This window comes from Eublepharis macularius, chromosome 13, assembly GCF_028583425.1.
Source record: "Eublepharis macularius isolate TG4126 chromosome 13, MPM_Emac_v1.0, whole genome shotgun sequence".
Lineage (NCBI taxonomy): Eukaryota > Metazoa > Chordata > Lepidosauria > Squamata > Eublepharidae > Eublepharis > Eublepharis macularius.
Window position 1 is genome coordinate 13,542,065 of NC_072802.1, and position 23,315 is coordinate 13,565,379.

Sequence of the window (23,315 nt, forward strand, 5' to 3'; positions counted from 1 at the left end):
TATTCACTCTGGCGGAGGGGTCAGGAATCATGACCGCTTTTCCTCCACTTCCACTCACACAGGAATGAATCCAGATCCAACCAGGTCCAAGGGAGGGATCCATATGCATTTATCTTCCTAGCACATTTTGAAACCACTTTTCCTCCTGGGGTGGTGTATGTGGTTCAGGCCCTCCTAATGTTTTTATTTTCTCAACCATCCTGGGAGGTAAGAGAGGGGGAGCATGACTGGCCCAAGGCCCCCCAGCAAGCTTCATGGGGATTCGAACCTGGATCTTCTATAATGACACTGATTCGCTTAATCACACCTGCCCATGAGATTAGGGTTGATTCCCCTCCTCTCACTTTCTTCCATTCTGTTCCATGTTGCTTTAAGGATTTTTCTCCCAGCCTGGCTCCAACACCAGAAGAGAGCTAGAGGTGCTGAAAATGGATAGAGTCCAGAAAGGTCAGATGTAGGATTTAACTCCTCTAACCTGCATGTTCTGTTTTTATTTAAATATAGACACATCTGTCTCCTGCTTCCGATATGAAAGAGGGGGCACTTGCATAAAGGGAGGAAACACTTGCTGGTGTAGTGTAGTGGTTAAGTAATCGAACTACAATGCGATACTTTGTGGGTTTGAATCCCATGACTGCCATCAGCTCAGCAGGTGGCCTTGGGTAAGCCACTCAGCCCCAGTTTTGAGCTTCTGTACTATAGTGGTGAAGTGGTTGGGTTGTGAATCAGCACTCTGCTGGTTCAAATCCAACTACTACCTTGGGTAAGCTGCTCCTCTCAGCCTCAGCTCCCCAGCTGGATTGGGGGGATAACAACAACACTGACTTTGTTCACTGCTTTAAGAGCCAAAACAGACTCGATACCTGACACATGGAGGACTTGCATTGGTTTCCCGCAAGATTCGACGGGAGATGTAGTGAGAAAGAACCTCTGCCAGGGAGAAGAAGGAGAGAATCCCCCCCTCTCCCTGGCAGAGATTCTTTCTCTAGGCATCTCGTCCAGTCTGCTCGGCTCCCTCTCGCAGCTGCCAGCTCCCCTTGCTCCCCTAAATGCCCTCAGCAGCCAGAGGGAGCCAAGCGCACTGGCAGAGGTTCTTTCTCACTGCACTTCCCGTGGAACCTTGCAGGAAACTGACACGTGTGTTTTGGCTCTGAGAGGGACATTAATATTTCCAGAAGAGCAGTATACAAATGAACTGTTGTTGTAGTTGTTGCTATAAATACACATGAGCTTTCCCCATCAGTGGGAAATTTTGGTAGTCCTTCAGCCCTTGCTTAATGCAAAATAGGTCCTCTTTTCTTTTTCTTTTTTTTTAAAGGAGAGAGTTATGACAATGGAGATGGTTTCTTGATTTGCTAGTATGGTATAAACACTGCTGTATATACAACAGAGCTGTGGGAGAGTCACAGTGCAATCCTAAGCAGAGTTACTCCAGTCTAAGCCCATTGATTTTAATGGGCTTACACTGGAGTAACTCTAGGATTACACTGCCAGTGAGGTAAAGCAATTGATTTTTGGAAGCAATTTCCCTGATATCACAGCTTCCAAAACAGGAGGCTGTGAACGCCAGGCACTGAATGCACGTTCCCTTCTGCCAATGAGTCCAGTAACATTCGTCAGCGATCACAGAGTACAACTTGGCCAAGACCTTCCGACGAGGCATGCGTTTCTACTAGTAACGTGATCCTCTGGCCAAGAGCGGCTTCCTGCAGCTCTCAACTACCTCCTTGTGGCCCTTCACTTAACAGCAGCTTGCAACATCGTTTGAAAACGTGAGTTTCCTGCAAAAAAAATTAATTCTCCAGTTTGGAACTCTGTGCCGGCCAATAAAATATGCACCACACTATCCAGCATCTGCATTCTGTTGCCCGGCAACATGAAGTTCAGTCAACTTACTGGTAATCCAGGCAGACCCGGCAATCCTGACTCGCCTTTTTGTCCTGGCAGCGCTGATGTGATTATTTCACCCGGATCACCCTAAAAAGCACAGGAAAATTAGATTAAGAAGCCAATGCCTGAGCTACCTTCAACAAAAGATGTAATTATTAGCCACTCATTGATACCTTGAAGCCACTTTTATTGCATTAGAAGAAGCAAGAATTCTTCAACTGAAACTTTCCAACCATTTACTCTTTTGAGCATTTTCCATTTAATTACAGCACCCATCAATCATATTTGGGCTATTGATAATTTAAGTACACACTCATTTCCTCCATGCGCTCACATTTACACTCATCTTGAATGTGCATTTGCCTTAAATCTTGGGGCAACAGTTTAAATAACCCACAATAAAAAGTTTAAATAACCCACAATAAAAAGGGACCTTTATAAAGGATCAGGTTTAAAAAGATATTGGCTAGCTAAAAGCATTAGCAGAATGAGATTATGTTAAAATGAAAAACACTTTTATAAGTGCATAGAAACATTTCTTAGTTGAGCTAGGACAAAGCTAACAGACCATACGGGCTTTGACCTTCTGAAAGTTAAATTTAATATTTCATAAAAATGCTCTCAACAACAGCAATACCACAACCATTGCACATTCAGTACACAAATGAATGATACAACTGATGCGGATCACTGTCTCTAACTCAAATAATCTCACACATCCCCTTGATTGTCCATTAGATCCCTTCATTAGGCACTAGGAATATTTCAATAAAATATTATAAGATTCAAATATCAAACGATGTTACAAGATGCAGGAAAGCGAAACTGGAGGATGTCCAGCCCACCCAAAATTCTACCTGCCCATTTCACATCCCTGAAAAGCAATTCTACATCGTTTCTGCAACTTCATTATCAGTTTATAAGTAGTACTTTCAAAAGCTGCATCTTCCCCTTTTCACAATATCCAATAGTTTGTCCACGAATGCATAACAACACAGCACAAGAAATGGGGAAAAAATCTGTGAATGTAAATATTCAGATACCCAAAGGAGGATGTAACCTACCATTTTTAGTTAAAACTCTTTCCTCAGTTACAAACTTAGCCACACTGGTAGAAAGTGATATTCCAAGCAAAAATGTGGAAACCAGACAGGCAAGTACCACAATTTTGGGTCCACTTTCCGCAGAACATTTGCAGACCATGTTACTTTTATCAGTTTCAAGTTATATTTTTAGATTTTATTTTCTTCCCTTTCATTCACATCCACAGGTTTGCAAGGTAGCAAGCAATAAAATAGGACTGTGTTGTAAAGAAATGGTTCAGAGAGATGCATAGGTAAAATGAAAGGGACTGTAGACTATACTACTGCATACCATCTATTGCTGTATGTTCCTACTCAAAAGTTCCATATTTATTTAATAAGTCATATATATCTACTTATGTTATGTTTCAGCACTGGTTTTTTCCAGTACTGTATTGGATTTCTCTTGTTTCAGAACTATTTTTCAACTCTGTATCAGATTTCTCCCATCCTTACTCTATGGCGTTGTTTATTGAACGTCCCAGCCATTGATCATATTGACTTCTTCTATGTAATCTACCTTGATTCTCAATGAGAAAGGCAGACTATAAATAAAATAAATAAATAATATCCTGGAGATTAACATCAGAAGCACAAAGCACTTACCTTCATACCTGGTATGCCAGGATGACCCTGCATTATGATAAACAGAAGAAAAAATTATTAATATCCCATTAGAAAATTACTAGCAAAGCCCATTTTTTCCTCTTGCTGCAAATGATGCCACCCTCCATGGGTACAACAACAAGATGTTTCATACATTTTGATCTTTCAAAGACGCTCCTGAGAAGAAAGCAGTGGTTGAAGTAGCAAAAACTGCAGTAGCTCAGTAGTTTGTTCCTCACAGATTTCATTTGCATTACCTATGCAGGGAGTATTTTTTATTAACTCCTAGGCTCAAACTACACACGACAGCCACAGAACTGCTGATAAGGCATTGCTGGTGAGAGGACTGATTTGTAGAGCAAAATGGGGCACACGGCTGAAAAGAAGTGAACTGGGGGGAAATCGGGGAGCTGCATCAATACCACAAAATAAAAAGAAAGGCAGATCTCAAAAGTTGTTAAGATAAAATGCGTATTTATTAATTGAGGTGCTCCATGTTGCTACCCTTTGATGAACTTCAACTACCACAACAACCATCGTTCTCCAGCCGTGAAAGCCTTCGACAATACAACAATACAACAAAAAGGGTTTATTCCACAAGGAGGGATGGGTGAGACACACATGTATAATACCCTCAAATGTGGGCTTCACAGTTTAAGTGTTTTCTACATAGGAACAGGCTTGTGTGGAGGTGGCTGATATAGCACAGTAGCAACAGGGCTTCCATACAGCAGATTTCCCTGTACTTTTCTCACCCACTCCCACACCACTGGGGCTTTTTCAGTTTTTTAAAAAGTTGGCAACAGAATATTCCAACGTTCTAACAATATGTGAATCTGCTTCTCTGAATTCCCAACTTTCATTTTTTTTTAACGTAACCCCTTTTGTTGTGGAGGTACAAGGGGAAAGGCCTATCTCAGGATTGGAAGAGGCTAGGAAATTTCTTTTTTAAAAGATTAACACGGAGAATTCAAAAAATCTGATACCCAGTGTTAGAATGCTGTAATGATGTTCAATGGCTAACTTAAAAAAAAAAAAAGCCCTTCCAACTTCCCCGCCCCTGCCCCCTGGTGGCAGGAGGAAAAATGGCTGCTGTGAGGACAGGGTCAGGAAAATGCCATGTAGGCAGAAAAATGCGGACTTTCCCACCACATGGCAGCCGTCCAGGTTTTGCTGCAATCTTTCCCCAACTTCTTAGGAAATCAAGTTTGGGAAAGATCAGAGAGACAGAGAGAAGTAAGATGAATTGGAACAGAGGGGACAGAGACTTTACTCTCACTCTCTGAGGCCCTGTGAGAGTCTCTCGCACTCAGGGCCTCTTTTCTGCAGCTTGGCTGGCTTTCTGTAGTGCTGCTGAAGATGTCCAGAGGCCACTCTGTTCTAGCCACAGGATACTCTTTCTCCTCAGAACCCCTCTCATGTCCTCCTGAAAACCTTTATTTTCTTTTTCATTAGTTACCACTTACGGCTTCCCCACAGGGACAAAAAAAACTCCTTACCCTCACCATGTCCACCAGCGGAGTTACAATTTTTGAAGCACTACAACTGTCAAAAGCTCTACTGAAAATATTACAGCTCAGTGGTAGCTTTGCACACTGAACGCCTCAGGTTCAATCGCTGGCACCTACAGTTTTAAAAGGATTTCAGGTAGCAGGCACTGGGAAAGACATTTCTCTCCCTGAGACCTTGCAAAGCTGCTGCCAGGCAGAGCAGAGGATACTGGGTTAGATGGATCCATCATCTTACACAGTGTAAAGCCGCTTCAGACATTCAAGAGTCCTTGGAAGGGGGCTTCACTTTTGGTGCAATGAAAATAGTTCTGCAAGGAGGCATCTTTTACTTACTGGGGGGCCTTGTAAACCTGGAAAACCTGGGCTGCCAGGGTAGCCATGTTCTCCCTGTGGAGGACAGAAAGAAAACTTTAATATCTTGTTAAAGAGAGGTTAACAAATGTTAAAGGAAGGTTAACAAATGTTTCAATAAAATTCTAAAGCAGAAAACTGGAAGCTGAGTCGGGGCAGGGGCTAGAACTGATTTTTAAAAACTTGAGTAATTCAGTTGTGATAAAAGAAATACTTAGCATTTCCTTACGCAGCCAGAATAGCATAGTGGCTAAGCTACAAAGTTCCTGTTTAAAAATTCATCTCTGCCATCAACTCAGTAGGTGGCCTTAGACAAACTGCATTGGTCTCAGCCCCTCCTTTGCAATACGGGTTAGAATACTCACTACGCTGCAGGTCCATTCGAAGGATCGTCACATTAAGTACGCGAAGCACTTGGAACACTCAAAGAGATCCACAAATGCTGAATATTGAGAGCCCACATGTTCTAATGGCTAGAGTGTTGGGCTGGATCTGGGAGAGCCAGGTTCAAACCCTGCTATGCCACGGAAGCTTACTGGGTGACCCTGGAACAGTCACTGAGTTTCAGACTAACTTATCTCACTGGGTTGTTGGGAGGATAAAATGGAGGAGAATGATATAAGCTGGTTTGGGTCCCCAACAGGGAGAAAGCAGGGTATAAATGAAGTAAAGAAGGTAATAATATTGTTGTCCCGGTATTTGATTCTTATGGAAAAGATAACGGAAATTATACATGTGGCAATTAAAAAAACCCAGAATATTGCTAGGGCTCCCACAGGGATACGAATGGAAAAACATTCAGGTTTTCTATCAAGAGTGTTCCCGATCCATATATCACATTTTTGTCCTTACCTTCCTCCAAGGTGCTGAGAGCAATGTACAATGTTCTGCTTTTTCTTGAAAGGGGCAGGTACATATAGAATCAGGCAGCCCTTCCACACCTGGACTGTTAGGTATGTGATAGATACAGCGGGAAAGCCCATATGCAAATCACATGGGCAAGTGATGGCAGATGATTGCTTTGAATGTAAGAATAATATGGAGCTGTACTATAAATAAATATTTCACACATGTGTATGTGTGTTTCTGTGTATATATATTCACACTATTAGCCTGACCTTCTAGCCTCCTCTACAATAAAAATATTGAAGGAACAATTCAGCTAAGGTTAAGCGCTTTTAAGCCCCAATTATTACAGTGGAAAAATTAAACACATATTTAAATCTTTCCAACTGAAATGTATTGAAATCTCTGACAGGATTAGCGTTGTTACAACACCCTTCTTATATGCTCAGTCATTAGTTATTTTGATACCAGGGCAGCTTTAAAAAGAGCAAATAAAAGAAACAATAGCACTGCCATATACAGTTTTTAAAAAAGACACGCATCAGCCAGTATATTGGAGTATTCCAAGGTTTCAGCATGCATCTTACAATAAAGATGTTAGTTATTTGAAGACTTGAACAGCTGCTTTTGTGTCGCACATGCCATTACACAAAATTTTGCTACATTATAGATTGTTTCCTTACAAGAGCCTGAAAGGAGGATGGAAGTGTCGAATTGCTCCAATCTTCCCGAGAAGTATATTAGAATCAGTGTAATATATCAGTTAAGTATGATATTATCAGGGCTTTTTTTCAGGGGGAACGCGGGGGAACGGAGTTCCGGAACCTCTTGAAAATGGTCACATGGCTGGTGGCCCCGCCCCCTGATCTCCAGACAGAGGGGAGTTGAGATTGCCCTCCGGCGCGGAGGACAATTTCAACTCCCCTCTTTCTGGAGATCAGGGAGCGGGGCCACCAGCCATGTGACCATTTTCTCCGAGGGCAACCCACTGAGTTCCACCACCTCTTTTCCCAGAAAAAAAGCCCTGGATATTATAATAAAGACGTTATAAATAATACATAATCAACTGCCTCAACCTTTTCCATCTGACAAGGGCAAAACTGTTGGGAAGGAGGGATGTGAAGATATCTGCCTTCCAAAAAGGCTGAGGGCAAGGAGTTCATGCCAGAGTAAAAATTCTCCAGTGCTTGGGAATCTCTAGAAAACCATGGTAATCTGCCTGCAGGAAATTTTTGGTAGGGTGCACTGCGACAGAGGACCGCTGTAAGCCAAGATGCAACAGGCCTAGAGGGGGAAAGCCATACTCTTGAGTTTTCCTTCAACAGTGCCCAGCTCAGTGCTTGAGCAAGTTTTCTGTGACAGTAAGGGAAATTAATCCCAGAGGGTTACAGTTTAATTTTAACACGCATACTTCAAGTGAAACCATCCCTGCCTCCAACCTAAGAAGAGTATTTGGAATAAATCAAGGAACTCCAAATATTGATCACGAGAACTTGGACTGTACTGCATCCAAAAGACAGAAGTCTTTATAGAAGCAAATCTTGGAACCGCACATTAATTGAGCAGCCACCTTCCCCTGAAAAACCTTAATTGCTGCGGGGACAGAATAAGCCCCTTTTGTAAAAAAGAATCTTAGGACGGCTGAGCTCATCCTACGGGTAGTCTCAGTGGTATGAACCGCTTGGGCTCTCCATGATGCATTAGACTAGAAGACTATGCCTAAATATTTAAAGGTTGTTATCTGTTCAATGTCATGTCCCTCAATTTGCCATCTATGTCTTTCATAAAATATGGCCCCTTCCCAGCATGCAGCTACACTGCTAAAGCTGGGGGCCGTTAGTTGCCACCCTGGAAGGAGGGAGGCAGCACCCCCCCCCTTCCTCTCAATCCAGGGTCTGGCTGGGAGGGCAGAGACAAGGCCCTGAGGAGGCTGCTCTGCCCTGCCCAGCTGCAGTTGGGAAGAGTCGCTCTGCCTGAGCAGAGCACATCTCAACTGAGCAGAGCACATCTCACTCTCTCAACCGAGCTCCTCTGAGGCTGTTTTACCAAAGGCCCTCATGGTTATGCAGTGCTCGCTGCCTGGGAGAAGCTGTGACATTCCCCTGCTTGCTCCCTTCAGACTCCAGGAGGAGAGCCAGGGCCCAGCACCAGGCTCAGGGGTTTGGCAAAGACTTTCTCTTATTTACATTTGGGACCTGTTGTCTATCAGTCAGGAGGGCTGAAGCAGGATTATACCCAGCCCTTGCAGGCCTCTGGCCTACCTAGGCACCTCCCCCCCCCATTTTACTTTGTTGGGAGAGAGGACTTCTAGCATCAGCAACAGGCGTGGCTGTAGGCCACAGGAGTGAGATGCAGAGGGATGGATTAATTCATATTTTATTGCTACTGGCCTAGCAGAGTGGATGCTGGTAGCCCCCTCCCTCCATCTAGGCTTTTCCCTCCCCTGCCGTAACACTTACTTGGGAGGGAATATTGCCAGTGGCAATAGCTTGGTCTATGGACTTCAGGCAGCAAGGGGCATTTTGTGGGCGGGCTTGGAAGTTTATTCAGTTGGGTGCAGCCATTTTGAGAGTGGCACCCGGTGGCCTGCTTAGCCTCCTGGCAGTAGTGGCCATGTTGTGAAGGCATCTATAATATGCAGAGCTCTGGGAGGTAGCCATTTTGTTTGTGGGCTCTGTGTGGCCTGATTTACCTCCTGCTTACTGGCAGTAGCAGCCATTTTAGTGGGGCTTTTGCAGCTGATCATGTGGTAGGGTGGCCATTTTGAGAATGGCACCTCTGCTTAGCTTCCTGGCAGTGGTGGCCATGTTGTGAAGGCATCTGCAATATGCACAGCACCAGGGGTGGCCATTTTGAGTGTGGGCTTTGTGTGGCCTGATTACCTCCTGCTTACTAGCAGTAGTGGCCATTTTTGTGGGCTAATGGTGTCTCGTGGTGGCCTGCTTAGCCTCCTTGCATTGGTGGCCATTTTATAGAGGCTTCTACAGGCTACACAGTGTTTGGGCCGCCATTTCTGGGGTGCTGTGTTCCGATTGGGCTTTGAAGAACCCTTGGTGCTTCCCTACTGGTGGGAAGAGGGGCCTGCCTGAAGGGCTGGTACTAGGGTTGCCAGGCCCCCTCAATCTCCGGGAGATTGGGGCCTGGCTCTTACCTGGGGGGGGGGGGGTGCGCGCTCCTCCAAGCGTGATGACATCACTTTGAAGTGACATCATCACGCAGCCCCCTGGCTTGTGCTGCTGTGGGCTGCTGCAGAGCGCAGGAATGCTCCTGCACTTCACAGCAGCCCAAAACGGGCCCGATCCGCACCAAAATGGGCCCGGATTGGGCCCATTTTGGCACGGATTGGGCCCGATGTGGGCCCCTGCGGAGCGCAGGAATGCTCCCGCTCTCCGCAGGGGCCCACAACGGACCCGAGCCGCATCAAAACGGGCGTGGATCGGGCCCGTTTTGGACTCCTGCAGAGCGCAGAAGCATTCCTGTGCTCCGCAGGGGCCCACAATGGGCCCGATCCACACCAAAACGGGCCCGATCCGCGCCCATTTTGGTGCGGATTGGGCCCATTTCTGCGCGGATCGGGCCCGTTGTGGGCCCCTGCGGAGCGCAGGAACGCTCCCGCGCTCCGCAGTGGCCCCGATCCAGGCCAAAACAGGCATCCTGGCAGCGGCTGTGCGTGGGGGGGGGGGCGCAGCACCGCAGGGGGGTGCACATGGAAGGTGCGCCCCCCCCACTGGCCAGGTAAGTAGGGGTGGGGGTGGGAGGGTGAGGGCGGGGGATTCCCTGCCCCCACCGGGGGTCTGGCAGCCCTAGCTGGTACTGCTTTGACGGCTGCCAGCTGCAGGGGCAAGCTGCCTTCGGGAACCCCCGCATGCAAGTCCTTTCCTCCCTGCTGTGTTCAGGAGCTTGAAAGAGGGTGACCAAATTGCCTGGCCATCCATGGATGGGTCACACCCAGGGTTTCAGGGCTCGCCCAGACAGGTCAAGACAGCGGTCCAGGGTGGACCCTGTGGCTTGAACTGTACCGCTTTAGTCCCTTGCTGCTGTTCTGGCTTGTTCTAGTTGTATGAAGTTAACTTGGTGTTTGTCTCTTCATTCCGACTAGGGTGGCAAATAAGAATTTTAGTCATGTGATCATTTGTCACAAGCTGCTCCTCTTGGCAATGCGCAGCAAAGGCCCAGGGCACTCACTTCAGGTGTGAGTGTGACAAGTTTCTGTATTATCTGCATATAGTAGGGCGGGAACTGCTCTATTTGCTAATTTGGGGGGCGGGAGGTGGAAACCTGGATTTGTTAGAGTCTGCACCATGGAGTTAACATAGAAATTAAAATGAAAAGGTGCCAAAATACATCCCTGTTTCAGTCTCTTTGCAAGCAAGACCAGATAAATGGCCCCATTGGCTGCATCTTACCCTTAAGAATTTTTTTTCATGCAGCATACAAATGAGTATATAAAGCCTTCTGTCTATTGTGGAGTTTTTGAACTTTGCCCATAATTCATGTTTAGGGATATTATCAAATGCAGCTTTAAAATCGACGAATGCGATGTATAATGCACCATGTGACTTAGAACTATATTTCTTTGCTAAATAATGCAATATCATACCTTGATTTATGGTTGAGCGGCTGGCTCTGAAACCCGCCTGCTCTTCCATTAGTTTGTTTTCTTGGTCCAACCATTCCCAGAGTTAAAGTAAAGCTCATTAATCACACTAAGAAGACTAATCTGTCTGTCCTTTTTTATATGTTGGAACTACAGTAGCCAAGCCCCAGTCACTTGGAATCCGAGCTGACAGATCAATATGTGTAAAGGATGTGGCCAGCTTTGGTGTCCACCAATCAATATTTGATTTAATCAATTCTGGAGAGATCATATTACTTCCAGAAGCTTTCCCTAATTTAAATTGTGTTATTAATCTTTTGACTTCTGTAATCATTACTGGAGGCAATGAAGGAAGATTTTCAGGTTGACAGTCTGGGGGTATATCACGGTTCATTTCTGCCGAGTAAAGGGCACAAAAGTCAGTCTCCCAGCTGCTTTATGGTATGGTGCAACTCATTAAGTGAGTTTATGGAATTCACCTATTAGGCACCAAAAGAGTGCAGAATTATTTAATTTAAAGGCTTGGATCAGCCAGGACCAAGTATCCCTGAGTGCCAAGTTTTTTATATTCCTGCTTTTGAGCTCTCAGTACTGGGGAAATAGCATTGTTCAAACGACACTGTTGGAAATGAGCCATTAGGCTACTTTTAGCTGCCAGATATTCTGAGTCAAACTATGTTTTCAATTTAGGTTTTTTATGTGTCAAAGCAGTACAAATAATTCTGACCACCCAAGAGTAACACATAAATACAACTGTATTGCTAGCTACCTCAGCTGAGCTAGTGGCAATCACACCTTTATGAAATTGGAATGCTTTGTGTGAACTGAAATAATCTTGACATTGCTGATCTATTTTTCCGATTGATACAATTCTTCTGTAAGTTGAATCAGAATCTAAGTCGGTATTTAATGTCTCTGGTATATGTACTAAGTGATTTTGAATATTTATACCCAGGGTAATTGGTAAATGGTCACTGTCTTGGCATGCCCCAACTTCTAGATGCATTACATAATCCAACAGGTTATGTGAGGCCAAGAGGAAATCGATAGTACTAGCTCCTTGTTTAGACCAATACGTATACTCTCCAGGAATATCCCCCATAACACTTATATACCACTCTTCTAGACAGTTTAGTGCCTCACTCAGAGTAGTGAACAAGTTAGTGTTATTATTATCCCCACAATACAGCTGGGGAGCTGGGGCTAAGAGGACTGGCTGACCCAAGGCCACCTTGGCCGTTTTCAAACGTCTTACCAGGCATCCTAAATCGCGCAAAACTCGCAGAATGACGGCGTCTTCCTGGCGCGATTTCCCATCGTGACTCTGGTATGTGGCATGAATTGCGCCACAAACTGGAGTCATGATGGGAAATCACACCAGGAAGACGCCGTCGTTCTGCAAGTTTTGTGCGATTCTGGATGGTTGGTAAGACGTGTGAAAACTGCCCTGCTGAGCTCATGGCAGTAGAGGGATTTGAACCAGTGGAGTGCTGAATCGCAGCCAAATAATACTGGGCATATGCTTGCTGATGCTTGTACTGGGAGAACCAAGTTAAAATGTGTGTATAATGTTTTATCAGAGGATCCAATATTATCATCCTGAGATGCAGGGCTGAAGCTGAGAACGAGATGTTTGGCTTTGGCCAGCAAGAGAGATTCTGGCTGAAGGGAGATTTGAACCAGGGACTTCCTGACTCACAGCTCACTCTCTTCAAGACAACCTTGCACTAGCTCACAGTACCAGAATTTAGATAAATTAAACAGGACAGGTGAACACTTAACTGTCCCTATGCTTTTCCCACAGCTATATAATTATGTTTTAGAGAATTCTCAGCAAACAACTTGGCACTTAGTCCAGAACTTGGGAAGAGTCTCCAAGAATGTCTCTCCAAGTGATGGATAGGGAACACTGGCTATATGGATACCCTTCCCCCAAGAGAAGCATTCTTGACCACTGAGGGTCAATGATGTTCTCTGATTTATACAGAATCAAAAAGAGTCCAGTAGCACCTTTAAGACTAACCAATTGGTTAGTCTTAAAGGTGCTACTGGACTCTTTTTGATTTTGCTACTACAGACTAACACGGCTAACTCCTCTGGATCTTTGATTTATACAGGGCACTCTCAAGGCCATGTGACCTCTTGCCTCATTGCTCCTTTTTCTTCCTGGAACTTTGGAAAAGACAATTTTGCTAAGCTGGAAAAAGAATTCAGACAGGCAATCCTTTCAAGAGGTCTGGAAGTACAGGATGGAATTGGTATGATCGCTGATTGGCCAGGATGATCAAAGAATACTTCTTGCCATGCCTCCTTCATGTAGTTCAACAAGCAGACTAGATTAGGAATGAAACGCAAAGTGAAACCAAGAGGGGAAAAAAGACAAGTAAGGAGAAGTGGATGACATTAAAAAATAGGACCACAAAGCACTTGAGGGGTATCCACTAATACGAACTGTACCCAAAGTAATCACCCCCTGTCCCAAGAAACAAGCAGTCCATGATGATAAAGATGACACTAAAGCTTGGGAATTTTTAAAAATAAAGATAGCAAAATGCTTGGGTGTTCCTCTTGCTGATTTGCCCTATGTATGGGGCTCAGGTAAGGCTGGACTGGCTATAGGAAAGCCCCAGACTTCCTAGGGAATCAAGATTATGCCTAACCATGCAACTATCTTTGTCTTGCACAACAGAAACACAGCCATACCTTGTGAATCAAACACAGAACCTGGAGCCTTGTGCTCTGAGCACTATGGCTCCTACTCACGTCAAGAGATCTGAGGCGAGAAACATTTACGGGAGTTTAGTCTCCTGCAACAATGTATGTTACTATTAACTAGGTAAGTGCATCTTCTGCTGTGATGAGCAGAATGGTTCCATTTTCTGCTAGCATGGAAGAGCTATACATTTCAAAACAAACCAGTCCCACCTTTGTTCCATTGCATCCTGGGATACCTGGAGGTCCCGGAGGCCCATCCTGACCTGGTAGCCCCTGAAAGATGGAGGGAGAGGCAGCATGACTGCATTAGAATGATGCTATGCCTTAACTTTAAATAAAGTGAATGACTGCTGGAGTCAGAACAATAAAAAGGTCTACTTACGGGAACTCCCGGAGTTCCAGAAAATCCTGGCAAACCTGGAGGCCCCTGTACATAAATAAAAGCATTCTTATTTCCTAAGTAAAAGAAGGCATGGAAGGATTATTTCTGAAATGGAAGGGGAGGCTTAACTGGATCCATCCTTATCAAGAAATCCTTCTCCAAGTGACTAGGAGGTAAACTACACGAGATGCCCAACACATGTCATGTTCCCGCAAGTTTACCTGGGAAGTGTAGTTGGGCCCTGTCCACGAGCTCCCAGAGAAAAACCCAAGCGGAGCGGGAACCTGACATATCGGGTGTCTTGTGTAGGTTAGCTCTAGGAAAGGGCCTTTTCTCTGGCTGCATCTTTTTTTCCAAATAAATTTACTAGGCATGGTGTCTATGACCTTTCAGGCCTGTTCTGTTTGCCTGGTCTTCTAGTGGTTACAGTTATCTGTTTACAATGATGATTTTAATTTACTGCTGTGTTGACCAAAAGAACTGGGGACAGGAAAGACAAGATGAACACCAGGAGATGCACAGTAGCTCGGGGAAGACACGGGTCAGATGCCACAGAGAAATCTCCTCCTACACTAAGTGGCCTCACCTTGCTGCTCTTTTTCTTGGCCTGCATTAAAAGAAATGCAGGAGACACGGCACCCTTGCTTTCTATGCAGCAAATCCTTTCAAAAGGCAAGACAAAATGGCAGCCCTCCAGGGGCTCACAACCCAACCAGAAGGGCTCCGTGACCCACCTGAGGGCCCTGCTGTCCCATAAGCTGAAGACCATGGCAGTAGTTAATACTGAGTGAACTGAACCAATGATCTGACTTAGTATAAGGCAGTGTCATATGTCCACCTTATAAATACTAGCTAAATCTGTTAAAAGCATTTGGAGAACTCTCATGAAAACCAACCACTTCCTTTGCTCTCAACCCAAGTAATTACATATCTTGAAATTAAATGCTACATACTCTAATTCCTTTGGGTCCAAATGGCCCTGGCAGTCCATCGTCTCCCTACAAAAGCGTGGGAAGAAAACAAGAAAGAGAACCATATAACCACCGTGTTAAGCTGAATGAAAAGCTCACACTGAACATCATATATTGTAGATCACTTTCATCAAATAATGAACTATGAACCCCCCACTCACCCACAACTCTGTTCCTGCTCCACCTCATATTCCACCACCAACCATTTCCCTCATTACTTTTGGTACCACCACCACGGCAGTGGCCAGAACAGAAACATAAATGTTAAGAAGAGAGTGAGAGTTGGAGTGTTGGCAATTCTCGTCCATAGGCATCGAGTAAGTATAAGAGGGAGGAGTTAATGAGGTTTCTCTTCCTCTGCCCCAACCCCTCCACCGACTATACATGTAATGCATACATAGTAATTTATTTTATTTATTTATTTATTTGGTTTATATTCTGCCCTCCCCACACCAGCAGGCTCAGGGCGGATTGCAATCATATACAATTAAAACACAATAAATAATTGATACCAGTTAAAATCATAAAACAGTTAAAGTTACACAGTTAAAAATACATATATATACATAATCATAATGGCACAGCAATGAACTGACTGACTTTCACCCATCTCTAGAGCATCATACTGGCAACTGTTTGCTAGATGGAGGTACTGCTAGTAGGGAGGGCATATTCTACGATCTACCGGCCAGGGGGCTCCGCCTAGCACCGCCCATACGCCTATACTGCAAGTGTGTGTATTTTGTGGCACTTGTGTATTTGCATACAAGAGAGCTTCAGCAAGTAAAAGGCTCTGAAGGCGCCATCTAAAAATATATCATCTTCTGTTCACAAAGATTTGGCTCCTCTGGAAAATTTCAAGGTCGCTCCTTGATGCACCAAATTTAAATAACATAGGCTTGAAAATTCTGGTGTCACATCACCATGAATGCCATGCGATACTCTTACCCTTCTAAGACTGAGCTTAATGCCCTCTGAGGTCCCTGGGTGAAAATATGACAATATAGAATTATGACTCTGGAGTAGCTGAGAAACTGGCAATAAAGGAAATATTGTGGCTATCTGAAGATGTTTCTTATTGCTCAACATACACAATAATATGCTTGTATTTCACAACACATTTACTTGCCAATAATTCTGGGTGGGTGCCTGCGTTAGCTTGTAACAACAAAATAGGATTTTGTTGTAATGCTATTTATGTTAAAGCGAATGGATAAAACAAATTAACCTGAACTGAACCTACCTTATATTGTATTTCTTGATCTGGGAACTCAACACATTAGCAGCCACCCACCCATATCAAATATAACATGTAAACTAAAGAAAATGCCACGTAGGTACAGCAAACACCACCTAAATGGCTGAAGCCTGCTAGATGTTTCATAAATATTGATAATATATTGGCTCACTTCAGACACTGTGCCAAACCGTGGTTTAATTAAGCTATGATTAATATGACTGTCTGAATGTAGGACACTCTACTAACTATGGTTAGTTAGGATTTGAGCCCAGGACCTGAAGTTGGTTTATTCACTACAGTTAGTCTGGACCATGATTGTTAGTGATGTCTAAATGCAGATACCATGGCTTAATCCTAGTGGAATATGGGCTTGTTTTCTGGCAACATTCTCCCAGGGAATAGAAAGAAGGAAAGTAAGCCAATATTTCTTGACAAACCAGGATTTGAATGACTGTCCATGAGCTGGGTTCTGGTTTTCTTACAATAAACCGTGGATCCACTTTACTTACTTTTTCACCTCTTGGTCCAGGTGGTCCTTCTGGCCCTGGAAATCCAGGTAAACCTGGTTGACCTTCTAAGCCTGGAAACCCTCTTTCACCCTGCAAAAAAAAACAGAATGGAGATAAAAATTCTCAGTCTACAATTTGCTATACAAAATTGCATTTGTTTAACACAGTGTTATCCCAGTGTACTGAAACTCTATTAAAGGTTTCAGCAAGCTTCTACATGGGATCCATTTCATTCTTCAAGCGGCTGTCAAAACTAAAACAAACAAGCAAGCAAACACCTGGTCACTATGAATTGGTTGTGACTCGATGGCAATGTCTGGGTGTTCCAGGTAAGAGTTGAGCATAAGTGGTTGGCCATTGCCTTCCTCCAACATAGCAACTGCAGTTTTCCTTGGTAGTATCCCATCCAAGTAGTGATTGTGGCCTATGCTGCTTAGCTCCCAGTCCCTAATGAGCACAGCCAACATTTCAGATATTTAAAACATTTAAAACACAAAGGTATATATAAAATATTTGGCGCTATTAAATAAAACAAAGCATATTTATTTATAAAGTTTTTATGCCACCTCTTCAGAGTCCTCCTTCAGATTGCTAACATTAAAAAAACACAGTATTAAAAAAGCCATTGAAAACAAGCTTGGCAACTCTAAGTATATTTACGTTACAAATAAACTTGCCTGAGGGTTTTTCCTTGGGTAAGCACTGTTGAAAAGTTGATATCCCAGAACACCTGGCTGACTGTTAATATTTACCTCCGTTGTGTATTTTTAATGAATAAATTTTGTTCTTGTTCATTTCAAAAAATAAACCATCTTTTCCCTGTCAGTTTAGATCATTGTCCCTCAGTTATCAAACCAGGCCCAGATTGTATCTCCCTGAAACATTTTAATTCTCGCTGCAGTTGGATAGATGAGAAATTGTGGCAGAAAAAAACTGAGGTACAGGAGACCCCAGGAAATCCATCACACTGAGGCTTTAATCTTTCTCTCTTGCCCACAAATAAAGAGGGAAGTGAAAATTTGCTTGAGAAATGAGGTTTAGCTGGGGCTTTCATTGTTTGGCTGTGAAAGAATCCATCCCATTTGGAGTGATCTCTGTTGCCTTTGTCATTTATAACTATGTTTCCCAGCTAACATTGCATCTCCTATTCTTCACATGTCAGAAGTCTTGGGCAGAGAGACTCTTAGTATTAACTATATCACAGGAAATAGGATTTTAGTGTTTTGGAAAATGTAGGATTTGCATCCCAATAACTTCTTAGCATATCCATACAAAAATCCTAAAAAAATAAATACTAGATATCGAAGTGATGCAGGGTATAGGAAACAGCCTTGTTTTCCTGTTTTATATAGTTAATATAGGAGGAAATGTGGATTGGTTGGGTTGGGCTGGAAGAGAAAATTAAAATGCACTTAATGGAATGTTATCTCACAGAAAGATCTGTGGGACTTTCCAGCAAGTTACCAACTTCTGTCAGCACAAGAAAACATCTGGAGGCTAAATGGAAGCAACCACAGATGGGCCAACATTTGAGTTATGCGCACTCTTCTATTTACCGGAGAGGTCCTGCATGCTAGACTAGAAGCATTTTCTGTACCAGAGTCAAGGGCTGCTTCCACATTGCTTACCTTTATCTGGAACGCCATGGAATGTCACGAAAAAATGCGGAAGATAGCGTTTTCTTGCACGAGTTTTGTGCGACATCGCACAAAACTCGTGCGAGAAGACACTATCTTCTGTGTTTTTTTCACGACGTTCCATGGCTTTCCAGATGAAGGTAAGCAGTGTGGAAACGGCCAAGGTCATCCCAACATGAAGAGTGCTGCAGTAGTTTAATGTCCCACGTGGGCCACTGGAGAAATAGAGTGAGCCAAACTGATCAATGTACCAATATCACAATGACCAAGGGGAACACCAACGGGGAAAATCATAGGTCTGAAATTTCTACCTGCTGGCCTGGCCCTAAGCTTGCAAGCAAGAACAGATGGAGTTTAAGTAGAGATTTATTTGTGTTTGGAAAACCACAGCTCTTCTGCTTTAGTTGGCATAAATACCAGCTGTAAAGAAAACAACACTCTTTCTGGATATATTTTTCAGCTTGTTCCAACAAAAAAGGAAGAGACAAACGTGCTTTGAACTGTACTGTTTCTTGCTTCCTCTGCCCCATCTTTTTTTCCTCTCAAAATGTCAAATCCATCAAATGTAAGCAATAGCAGCTCTGTCTTTCATGTGGCGGGGTGGGTGGGTGGGGCTTATATCATGCTTTACATCAGGCAAGTGAAGAGCACTTCTAACATCCTTTAAACCTGCCTTGAAAGATTTATCTGTAGAGGAAAAGAACTCAGTGAATCATAGGAAAGTTCTCAGAGTTCACTCAGGCCAGGTGGAATCGCTGACTTGCTCACTGTCACGTAGAACTGCAGTTCTTCAGGCAGATGTTCTCCTCATCATCCACTACCAGTAATTTGCACAGGGATTAGGGAGCTAAAAGATGTATGTTTGGTACGTATTTTTTTTTAGATTGCAACAAAGCAATGCATATATCTGTACTTCTGCTCTCTTATGTGGAGTACCTGGAGCAAGTGAGAGATGACAGGCCATGCCCCAAAGGAGTACATGTCCTACATGAATGGAACAGCAGTTTTGTCATGACTCTACAGGCACCTGTGGGGATTGTCTCAGCACTGTTCTAATAAGTACATCACAACCAGAGCTTCCAGAAACTACTGCTCTCTGGTTCTAGAAACCTCTTCCCATTAGAATTTCGTAAAGCCCAAAGTAGGGTATATGGAATTTCTGGAACCCACAAAAGAACGAGGTCTAGTAGTCCCTGATTTGGGAAACAGGCTGTACCACTTCAGACTACAGGGCATGAGTGATGCAACATCCATCCAAATATTCCCCTAATCTCAGAACATAGAATACTAGATGCCTTGAATTCTTTTACACAAGACTCTCCAACATAACAAACATTTTGTAATTGGGATCCCATTCCCCTGGTGGGGTTGGGGGATACCCCGCTCCCACCTTTCACCACTTACCTAGCTGGCAGGGGTAAACATGGGGAATGGACCCCCTGGGCACACTCCCAAGGCCGGTGCAACAACAACAGTAACATCATCAGGGCTTTTTTTCAGGTGGAACGCCGGCACCTCTTGAAAATCGTCGCATGATTGGTGGCCCCACCCCCTGATCTCCAGACAGAGGAGAGGTTAGATTGCCCTCCGCGCCAGCGGTGTGGAGGGCAATCTAAACTCCCCTCTGCCTGGAGATCAGGGGCAGGGCCACCGGCCATGTGACCGTTTTCACTGAGGGCGATTTAAACTTTAAAAAACTCCCCCTTGTTCCAGCTGACCCAAAGTGACATCATTGTGCAGTCCTGGGAGCATGTGTACACTTTTCACGTGCACATGTGGTACCAGGGGCACCACTTCCCACCAGAAGTTCCCCCCTGTGCCGGCAACCCACTGAGTTCCACCACCTCTTTTCCTGAAAAAGTCCTGAACATCATCATGCTGCTCTGAGAGCACACACACTTCACAGCAGGCCAATTTGGGCCCCAAACGGGCCCAAGTCAGCCCACTGCGAAGCACATGCGCACTCCTTAGCCTTGTATGATGATGTCATTTCCTGGAAGTGACGTCATCGCGCTGGTACGAGGCCACACACATGCACTCACAGGAGCACCAGGAAGGTAAGCGCTGGGTCCCCGCCCTTCCACTGGTAGGGGAAGGGGACCTGGCAACCCTATCCTGTAAGCCCTTATCTGCAGCATGAAGCAAAACATTCAGCAGTCAGGTTTACTACTTCCATGTGTATTCTCGGCAGAGCTGCCAGGTGCCCCCTATTAAAAACAGGGGGCCGGGGGCAACATGAGACAGGTGCAGGACATGCAGGCACGTTCCTCAGTGTTTATGTCCTTTTTGGTGCAATTATGTCATTTTTGCTATGTTTTGGGCTAAGTTTTGAAAAATAGGCCCTGGTGTGACCCATCGCTTCAGGGTCATGCTGGAAATGACATAATCACTGGGGCACCCATTTTGCCCACCTGCCTGCTGCCACCACCGCCCCTTTCCCAATGCCTCTCTCTCCTGCAGGACAAGTGAGTGGTGGTGGTGGGATGGCAACTGGGGACTAATTCTTGGCTACAGTCTAAACAGATAGCTCCTGATTTCAATCACTTATAGGAGATAGAATTTTTTTCCAGAAAATTTTTTGATGCTACATTCTTCCACAGAAAAATTTCAACACCTCATATGTAAGTATAGTCTGTTTATCTATAATTATTGTTGTGCTGTAAACTGATCATGTTCGATGGCGTAAACAGGAGATATGAAGCATGGATAAAACTCCAATGCTTGTACGTAGCCTGCTTGCCTTTTTTGCTAATATTATTTAAAGGGTGCTGCTAACATTATTACTTATGTAAAAAGGAATTGGAAAGTTTTCCTTTTAAAAATTTGCCAGAAAATTTTCCCTGATCATATCCTTGATCAGAAAGAGGGCTGCTAAAAGTTTTTAAGTTGTTGACAATCATCTTGAGTTTAGGAGATAAGGCCATCTAGAGACATTTACCAAGCTAAATGCTTTGCACACTTACTTTAAAAATGAGAACTGCAAGGTGGACTAATAGAGGAGGCAAAGTGAAGATAACTTGTCTATGCCTCAGTCGCTCAGAACTTTGAGGCAGACGTCTCTGGAAAGGGAACTTCCTGCCTACAGAAGCTGTGTTCACTTTTGAGGTGAGCCTCAGGTCTCACAAACACTCACCTTGGGCAGCGTGCCAGACAGCTTTGCAGCTCCGCTGTGACTGTCACGGCAGTTTCATTTACTTCTGCCTTGCAACTGCTTTTGCACATGCCCTCACAACAACCTTATGAGGTAGGCGAGATGAAAAGAGTGAGTGCTTCCAGGTCACCTAGGGTTGTCATGTCCTCTGGGGGCAAAAGCAGGGAATGGGGGAGATGTGGGGGGGGGATGCATGGGGGGGCACTTACCTCTGGAGTGCTCCATGTCACACTGGGAATGATGTCATTCTCACCGCAGAAGTAATGGGTTATGCCAGGGGACGATTGAGTAAAAAATTGGGAGCCAATTTTTACTCAACTAGCCCCTGGCACAATCCGTCAGTTCCATGTCACACCAGGAATGATGTCATTCCAGCACAACGCAGAGATGCTCCGAAGTGCATAGGGCGCTCCATGTGTACTGCCCCCCACATTCTCACGCCTTTCCCCCCATGACCAACCAGATGAGAGGTGGCAAGGGGCAGAGGCTGGCAAGCTTAAGGCAATTGGCAAGTCTAAGGTCATCCAGTAAGTTTCCTGATGGATTAGGGAACCCAAATCTCAGCACTGCTAGCCCAACAGGATGAATCCACCGCACCACTTCTCAGTGGCACATTCCTTTGAAGCCTATCCATCCACATTCAGAAACTCAGGACTTCAGCCCAGTTCAACAATTTTTTCTTGTTGCTGGAAGTATCAGTGGCATGCAAAGAGGGGGTTGTTTGGAACAAGCAACAGGTTTTACAAGAACATGCTTAACTTTGGCTTCACTGTATGCAAAATTAAACACACTTTTATGCAGATAGCAGGTTCCTATTCCAGCAATCAAGAAAATATTGATAATACACAGCAAGTTCTCTTTTGAGGAAGATTTCACCTTCATCACTGAAAAATGTAGTAAACTTCAGAGAGTTTCCCAGTACACAGTTTGAAAGCCATTGCTCTGGAGTCACATTTCAGGACACCCAGCTAAGATGCTTTCTTCCATGCTCATCAGAATGGATCCCTGAGCCGCAACCACCTGTGCTTCTCACAGAATCACAGAGTTGGAAGGGGCCATACAGACTTTCTAGTCCAACCCTGTGCCTAATGCAGGATGAACCTAAAGCATCTCTGAGAACTATTCATCCAGCCTCTTCTTGAAAACTGCCAGTGAGGGGGAGCTCACCACCTCCCTCGGCAGCTGATTCCACCTTAGAATTACTCTGACCATGAAAAAGTTTTTCCTAATATCCAGCTGGTACCTTTGTGCATGTAGTTTTAGCCCATTGCTTCGGGTCCTACCCTCTGCTGCCAACTGGAACACCTCCCTGCCCTCCTCCAATTGACAGCCTTTCAAATATTTAAAGAGAGCAATCATGTTCCCCCTCAATCTCCTCTTCTCCAAACGAAACATTCCCAAGGCCCTCAGCCTTTCCTCGTAGGGCTCAGTCTCCAGACCCCTGATCATTCGAACCTCCCATTTCTGGGAAAGGTGATTGAGCAGGCAGTGGTGGAACAGCTGCAGGGCTTCCTGAAGGATGTCTCAGCCCTAGACCCCTTCCAGTTCGGGTTCCGTCCAGGACATGGGACAGAGACGTTGCTGGTCACCCCCATAGACGATCTTCGTAGACATCTGGATCAAGGCAGCTCGGCGCTGCTGATATTATTGGATCTGTCAGCAGCGTTCGATACATCATCAATATGCAGATGACACCCAGTTGTATCTGATGATGGACGGCTGGTCTGACTCAGCCCCAGATGTCCTGGAACATGCGTTTGCTAGCCGTGACTGGTTGGTTCAAGCAGAGTCGGTTGAAACTGAACCCAATGAAAACGGAGGCCCTGT

General features: G+C 44.6%; 1 protein-coding gene across 1 annotated transcript in view; it reads right to left on the reverse strand.

The window, feature by feature from the left end:
• Positions 1 to 23,315, reverse strand: part of COL4A5 (collagen type IV alpha 5 chain) — a 185,163-nt gene that overhangs the window by 90,338 nt on the left and 71,510 nt on the right. Inside the window, exons 3-9 of the mRNA XM_054995968.1 lie at positions 16,701 to 16,790; positions 14,934 to 14,978; positions 13,981 to 14,025; positions 13,809 to 13,871; positions 5,423 to 5,476; positions 3,579 to 3,605; positions 1,897 to 1,977 (exon numbers count right to left, since the gene is read on the reverse strand). Coding sequence (XP_054851943.1) covers positions 1,897 to 1,977; positions 3,579 to 3,605; positions 5,423 to 5,476; positions 13,809 to 13,871; positions 13,981 to 14,025; positions 14,934 to 14,978; positions 16,701 to 16,790 — 405 coding nt within the window. The remainder of the gene's footprint in view (positions 1 to 1,896; positions 1,978 to 3,578; positions 3,606 to 5,422; positions 5,477 to 13,808; positions 13,872 to 13,980; positions 14,026 to 14,933; positions 14,979 to 16,700; positions 16,791 to 23,315) is intronic.